General features: G+C 36.4%; 1 protein-coding gene across 1 annotated transcript; it reads right to left on the bottom strand.

Moving 5' to 3' along the window:
• Positions 1-435: 435 nt before the first annotated feature.
• On the bottom strand, positions 436-792 carry LOC103002446 (elongin-B-like). Its single transcript, XM_057535178.1, has one exon. It carries the CDS (start codon positions 790-792, stop codon positions 436-438), a length of 357 nt encoding a protein of 118 aa, XP_057391161.1.
• Between the last annotated feature and the right edge of the window lie 7,107 nt (positions 793-7,899).

The raw sequence follows: 7,899 nt of genomic DNA, 5'->3' as shown, positions 1-7,899 counted from the left end.
GAAGTGGGTGTATTCATAGCTAAATGGAAAAAAACATGTTTGAGAGAAAGCAAAATGCTGAGAATTCATATAACATTTGCACCATCTCAAACTAGTATTCTAGTGACCTTGCCAAGAATATTTACTCTGAACAACCACACAGGGGAAGAACGGGCTTTTCAATATAAAATAGTATTCATTCTGCTTTTTTATACTTCTAACAATAATAAAGGGTCAGAAACAGGCCTTGGCTGAAATGCTGATTGCTATTCCCACTTTCCAACACTTTTCCAACTTTAAAATATTTAAAATACAATTTGTATATTTTTGTAAACAGCAGAGCTATTCTATACTGTACTCAGTAGCAACTAGTATGTGTTGTTAAATCTGGCATTTTTTTTTTTTTTTTGGACACCCAAATCTCTTTTATTGGGGGGGGCAGTTGGTGGGGGGTTCTCACTGCAGAGCTTGTTCATGAGCGCTGCTTCCTAAGTCCTGTGGCTTTATCACATCGAGCAGCTCCGGTGGGCTGGAGAAGGGCTCGATGTTAAGGGTCTCAAAGGCTTCATCTGCCCTGAAGGCTAGCCCCACAGTGGCTGGGGCCTGAGGTCGTGCTGTCTGGCTGGTGAAGCCACACTCTCCCAATGTCTTTCCGTGGTCCAGAAGCTGGTCGTCCTTGTACATCCGCTGCTTGTCTGGTGGCCGCTTGAGGATGCCCTCGATGATGCACTTCAGCTCGAACAAGGTGTTCGAGTCCTTGGCGTCCGTGAAGATGGTGGTCTTGTGGCGCCGGATCATGAGGAACACGTACATCACGGCGGCTGCCTCTCGCCCAAGTCCGGCAGATTTAACCAGAAAAAGAAACACAAATAACAGTTAGTAGTTAAAGATTTTAAGTTGCTGCTATTACAGATATAATACTAATTTGTTAGGGCTGCCTTAATAAAGTACTGCAAACTGAAATTTATTGACCGACAGTTCTGGTGACTAGACGTTCGAAATCAATGTGTTGGCAGAGTTGGTTCCTTCCGAGGTCTGTGAGGGAAGGCTCTGCTCCAGGCCTCTTGCCTTACCGTGTAGATCACCATCTTGTGTCCACATGGTGTCTTCCCTGTGTATATGTCTGTCTCCAAATTTCCCTTTATCTTTGATAAGAATCTGCCTTAATGGGCCTCATCTTAATTTGATTGCCTCTTTAAAGGCTCTCTCCCCAAATAAGATTACAATTGGACATATTGGGATTCAGGATTTCAAAATATAAATTTTGAGGGGACACAATTCACCACATAACAGGCACGTTCCTCATTTTTATTTGAAACATTATTTACTATTTTATTTATTTATTGCCTAAAATATATAGATTATAAAATATGTATTTGGAATGGTATGTGGATGGTTCTTCACAACTACACAGATTTATCCAAATTGGAAAGGAATAACTTAAATTGCCTCTGTTTTCAAATGGCATGATTTTTTATAGAGAAAGTCCTAAAGACTCCACCAAAAAAAAAAAAACCTGTTAGAAATAATAAATGAATTCGGTAATGTTGCAGAATACGAAATCAATATACAAAAATCAACTGCATTTTGATACACTAACAATAAACTCTCCAAAAAAAGAAATTAAGAAAACAATCACATTTACAATAACATCAAAAATTTATAGAAAGAGTTGAACAATGGTTGCCAGGGCCTGGGAGCTGAGAGAAATGGAGAGATGCTGGTCAAAGGATACAAACTTTCAGTTATAAGATAAATAGGTTCTGCCTCAACATAATAAAGGCCATATATGACAAACCCACAGCAAACATCATTCTCAATGGTGAAAAACTGAAAGCTTTTCCTCTAAGATCAGGAACAAGACAAGGATGTCCACTCTCACCACTATTATTCAACATGGTTTTGGAAGTCCTAGCCATGGCAATCAGGGAAGAAAAAGAAATAAAAGGAATACAAATTGGAAAACAAGTAAAACTGTCACTGTTTGCAGATGAGATGATACTACACATAGAGACTCCTAAAGATGCCACCAGAAAACTACTAGAGCTAATCAATGAACTTGGTAAAGTTGCAGGATACAAAATTAAGGCACAGAAATCTCTTGCATTCCTATACACTAATGATGAAAAATCTGAAAGAGAAGTTAAGGAAACACTCCCATTTACCACTGCACACAAAAAAGTAAAATACCCAGGGATAAATCTACCTAGGGAGACAAAAGACCTGTATGCAGAAAACTATAACACACTGATGAAAGAAATTAAAGGTGATATAAACAGATGGAGAGATAAACCATGTTCTTGGATTGGAAGAATCAGTATTGTGAAAATGACTATACTACCCAAAGCAATCTACAGATTCGATGCAATCCCTATCAAATTACCAATGGCATTTTTTACAGAACTAGAACAAAAAATCTTAAAATTTGTATGGAGACACAAAAGACCCCGAATAGCCAAAGCAGTCTTCGGGGGAAAAAAAGGAGCTGGAAGAATCAGACTCCCTGACTTCAGACTATTCTGCAAAGCTACAGTAATCAAGACAATATGGTACTGGCACAAAAACAGAAACATAGATCAATGGAACAGGATAGAAAGCCCAGAGATAAACCCAAGCACCTATGGTCAACTAATCTATGACAAAGGAGGCACGGATATACAATGGAGAAAAGACAGTCTCTTTAATAAGTGGTGCTGGGAAAACTGGACAGCTACATGTAAAAGAATGAAATTAGAACACTCCCTAACACCATACACAAAAATAAACTCAAAATGGATTAGAGACCTAAATGTAAGACCAGACACTATAAAACTCTTAGAGGAAACATAGGAAGAACACTCTTTGACATAAATCACAGCAAGATCTTTTTAGACCCACCTCCTACAGTAATGGAAATAAAAACAAAAATAAACAAATGGGACCTAATCGAACTTAAAAGCTTTTGCAAAGGAAAGGAAACTACAAACAAGATGAAAAGACAACCCTCAGAATGGGAGAAAATATTTGCAAATGAATCAACAGACAAAGGATTAACCTGTAAAATATATAAACAGCTCATGCAGCTCAATATTAAGAAAACAAAAAACCCAATCAAAAGATGGGCAGAAGACCTAAATAGACATTTCTCCAAAGAAGACATACAGATGGCCAAGAAGCATATGAAAAGCTGCTCAACATCAGTAATCATTAGAGAAATGTAAATCAAAACTACAATGAGGTATCACCTCACACCAGTTAGAATGGGCATCCTCAGAAAATCTACAAACAACAAATGCTGTAGAGGGTGTGGAGAAAAGGGAACCCTCTTGCACTGTTGGTGGGAATGTAAATTGATACAGCCACTATGGAGAACAGTATGGAGTTTCCTTAAAAAACTAAAAATAGAATTACCATATGACCCAGCAATCCCACTACTGAGCAAATACCCAGAGAAAACCATAATTAAAAAAGACACATGCACCCCAATGTTCATTGCAGCACTATTTACAATAGCCAGGTCATGGAAGCAACCTAAATGCCCATCGACAGATGAATGGATAAAGAAGAAGTGGTACATATATACAATGGAATATTACTCAGCCATAAAAAGGAACGAAATTGGGTCATTTGTAGAGACGTGGATGGATCTAGAGACTGTCATACAGAGTGAAGTAAGTCAGAAAGAGAAAAACAAATATTTTTATATTAACACATATATGTGGAACTTAGAAAAATGGTTCAGATGAACCAGTTTGCAGGGCAGAAATAGAGACACAGATGTAGAGAACAAACGTATGGACACCAAGGAGGAGGAGTGGCGGTTGGCGGGTGATGGTGTGATTAATTGGGAGATTGGGATTGACATATATACACTAATATGTTTAAAATGAGTAACTAATAAGAACCTGCTATATAAAAAAATAAATAAAATTCAAAAACAAAACAAAACAAAGATAAATAGGTTCTGGAGATCTAATGTACAGCATGATGACTAGAGTTAACAATTCTATATTGTATACTTGAAAGTTGCTAAGATAGTAAACCTTATGTGTTCTCACCACTCACACACACAAAAAGGTAACTACGTGAAGCAATTTATGTAACTAATCAGATTGTGGTAATCATTTCAGTGACATACACACATACTAAATTATTACATTGTACATCTTTAAAAAATAACATTGTACAACATAAATATATGCAATTTTCTTTGTCAATCATACCTCAATAAAACTGAAAAATAAGAAATAAATAAAAAGAAAAAATGTAAAAATCTGAATAAATATATAGATTTAAAATAATAAATGAAATACTTAAAGTTAGATTCTGTAGTTGTTTGTTTTAATTTTGAAACATTTAAAGTTCAAATGAACTAGAAACTGAAAAGTGACTAAACACTGTTATTCAGGTTCATAGGCTAAGTGGACACCTGCTTATGATGTGAGATGCATTTGAGCTGCTAGGAATTGCTCATACCTCCAATATATGTACACTGCCAGTGTCTGACTAATATCTGATGTTCCAACAAAAGACTGTTTCACACGGAAATGCACATATTTCAGAAAGTAGAGGCAGATCAAGCCAATCATCAATCACAAAAATTGTGTTGAAAATAACTTAAGATTTCTTCCAACCAATGGTTGTTCACCATCCAAAAGCACAAAGTGCTGTTGCTCTTCCCACCAGGCATCTCTATCATATGTCTAGGGTTCTCTACACTGTCAGCTTTAAGTCCAACATACTAACATTTTTGCCTGAACTGCTAAAATGGAGTCTTAACTGAATATATACCTTAATTCCCTTTTCCAGCAAATACATATGGGGCATCTACCATGTACCAAGCGCTGTCGTAGATGCTTGAGTACTTTTCTGAGGGGAAAGCATCCCTGTCTTTGTGGAGTTTATGTAGAGGAATTTGGAAATGTGTCTTTTCTTGTCTCCCTGAAATTTGTTATCCACACAACATCCAGAGTGATCATTTTAAAGAGAACTCTGAGCTTGTCACTACTTAAAACATTTTCATACTTTCCAGTTGCTCTTGATTAAACCTCAAAACCTTGATATAGCCTTCAAGGCCCTGTGTAATCTGGTTCCTATTGATTTTGCCATCTCATTCCACGTTGTTCTCCACCTCACCCACTCTGTCCCAGGCACATTGGCCCTCTAGCTAAAGGTGACAATAACCAAATCTCTCCCATCTCAGAGCATTCACACATTTGTTTCTTCTTTCAGGAGCTCTCTTGCTCCTCACATGTCCACTTAGAACGCTTCCTTTATGTCTCAGCAGACACACCACTTCCTCATGGGTATTTCCCTAACCCACCAAATTTAAGTCCAGTATCGCTGTAATACCTACTTAAAACTTCTCACTTATAACAATTGTAAATAATTATATGTATAATGTCTATCTCTCTAATCAGATTGAATTCAATTAGGACAAAGATCATGTAGGTTTACAATTGTCTTCCTATTCTTAGCACAGTACTGGATAGATGAAAAGTACTCAATAAATATTTATTGAGTGTAAGAGGAATGAGGTAGAAGAGAAAAGAAAAAGACTATCTTGACTGTTGGAAAGGCCTACATTACACTGGAATGAGCTTAAATTAGAATGGACACTAATTTAATGGTAGAGGTTTGGCTTCTGGGAAGAAAACTTCAGAGAAAACAACTTATTTTAGCCAACATTTTCCAAGTACATTCAATGGTGTACCATCCCCATAAAATGCTTCTCAAAAGCATGATAGCATGGTTAGAGAACTTTGCCCAATATTTTCTGCCTCTAGAGATTCACACTGTCTATCATGAGCTCCTATTAAGAGCTCCAAGAACTCTTCTAGTAAAGAAATCTGTTAAACAAATCCTTCTCTTCCTTTAGAATAACTAGTAACATGCAGGGGCACTTGCTGAAAAATACTGTTCTGAGATATAACACACTTCCTCCACTCCCTTATCGTTTCCCTTACAAGTAAAGGCATTTAGATGGAAAATCTCTTTCGCATTTTTCCTTGTCTCAAAAGAGAGTCTTGGATTTAGAAGTTTGGTTTTTACCAATTGATTGAAAACTAATGTATAACATCAGGAGTTTTAGCCCCCTCTTTACAGTACAGGATTTATGTAATTTTTGGATAATTGATGTATCAATACATATGGATTTATAGTATGATATAAGTAACCACATACTTTCCACCTAGAATTCTTTTAGCCTAATAGTATTATAGATTGGTAATTGTCAAATGTTTTTGCATGGAAATTCCCAGTATTTGTGTATTTATAATATTATAATATACCACTATATAATTAAATGTACCACTATACTTACATATAATTTATTTTATAAAACATACTCCAAAATAAAAGCTTTAAATGCTGACATAAAATAAATCTAATGAAAGTTCTTAATATTTTTTCTACTATTTCATGAATCATTTGGCATAATCCCTGGATTGCATGCATACACCTTATCTTAGATGTAACTTTTATAAACTATGACTGGTTTGGAGCTCACCAGGGGATGATGAGGCTTAGGATTGTTGTTCAAGAATAAGTGACAATGCATTTGAAGACTTACAGGCTTCATTTACCCTGTAAATGACTCAGCTGCTATTTACTGGCTGTGGCTTGTTTAGGTGGGTAGAAGGAACTAAATTTGGAGGCTTTGGAGAAGATATTGGGATGTAGACAAAGGATATATCTTTATAAAATTTGTTTCAGGATTGAGATGTCGCATAATTTACATCACAGGTACCAGACTGAGCCATGTCTTTACCTTGGTCTGGGATCCCAAGAGGGCACAGTTACAAAGGCACATGTTTCTCCAACATGACCAAACTACAAAGGCCATGTGATTACTTGGGCATGGATCTATCAGGGACTCAACGTGCAGAAAGTGGGAGTTATGAAAAATGGATTCTAGGCTTTTGCCTATTGACTTTTACTCAAGGAAAATCCCAAAGATTGTTTTTAACGTTAGTCAATATGGAGAACCCGAACAACACTAACAGCATATAATATGACAATACTTGTCATATTATATAATCAGATTAGTTTGATCCTCTCTTCTAGTAGAGACTACCTTTAAAGAAGCCCTTAGAGGGGATTTATCACATATTTATACAACGTTATGAGTTTGGAAGCTCCTTGAGGTCCACAGTTATTCATCTTTAGAGAAAAGCATTATGGTCACCTAAATGAGAAGTAATATTGCTGAATGATTAGGAATACTGACCTTGAAGGGAGATGGGTCTGGTACCATTTTCCACTTTAAACAACTTAAAGGCCATATCATCAGGGGCAAGATATTTGATCTCTCTGAACTACTATTAATTGTAAATGACTATAGCCCCACAAATCCTACCTTGAATTAAAACACTTAACAGAATGGTGCTATAATTAACACTCAATAAAAGGTAGTAATAGTTTTTCTTCTTCTTCTTCTTCTTCTTCTTCTTCTTCTTCTTCTTCTTCTTCTTCTTCTTCTTCTTCTTCTCCTTCTCCTTCTCCTTCTCCTTCTCCTTCTCCTTCTCCTTCTCCTTCTCCTTCTTCTTCTTCTTCTACTTTCATGAAAGAAGTAAGAATAAATCTGTGATCCAAAGTGTTTTCCAGGTATGTCACTGAATCCTAAATTTGCTCTTTACATTTCATATAGATGCACTTGACTACATTAAACCTAGTGACCATATGTCAGCTGACAACTTTGATTAAGGAATCTTCAATGTGAACTTGACTTAATCTTTAGTTCAAGTGGAAAATCTGGTAGTAAGGCTCTCTCTCCTCTGAGGTCCTGTCAAACACTGCGATCCATAGAGACAGAATGGGAAATTAAGCCAAAGAAACACACCATAAGTAAAAATTCTGTGGAATTGAACCCAGAAACAATCATGAAAGGACTGCAGAAAAATTAATAATCCACACTGCAAAGGCAAATGATTCCTGCATCCT

Source organism: Balaenoptera acutorostrata, chromosome 1 (genome assembly GCF_949987535.1).
Source record: "Balaenoptera acutorostrata chromosome 1, mBalAcu1.1, whole genome shotgun sequence".
Lineage (NCBI taxonomy): Eukaryota > Metazoa > Chordata > Mammalia > Artiodactyla > Balaenopteridae > Balaenoptera > Balaenoptera acutorostrata.
The sequence above is the reverse complement of the archived record's forward strand: the minus strand, read 5'-3'. Positions and strand labels throughout refer to the sequence as shown.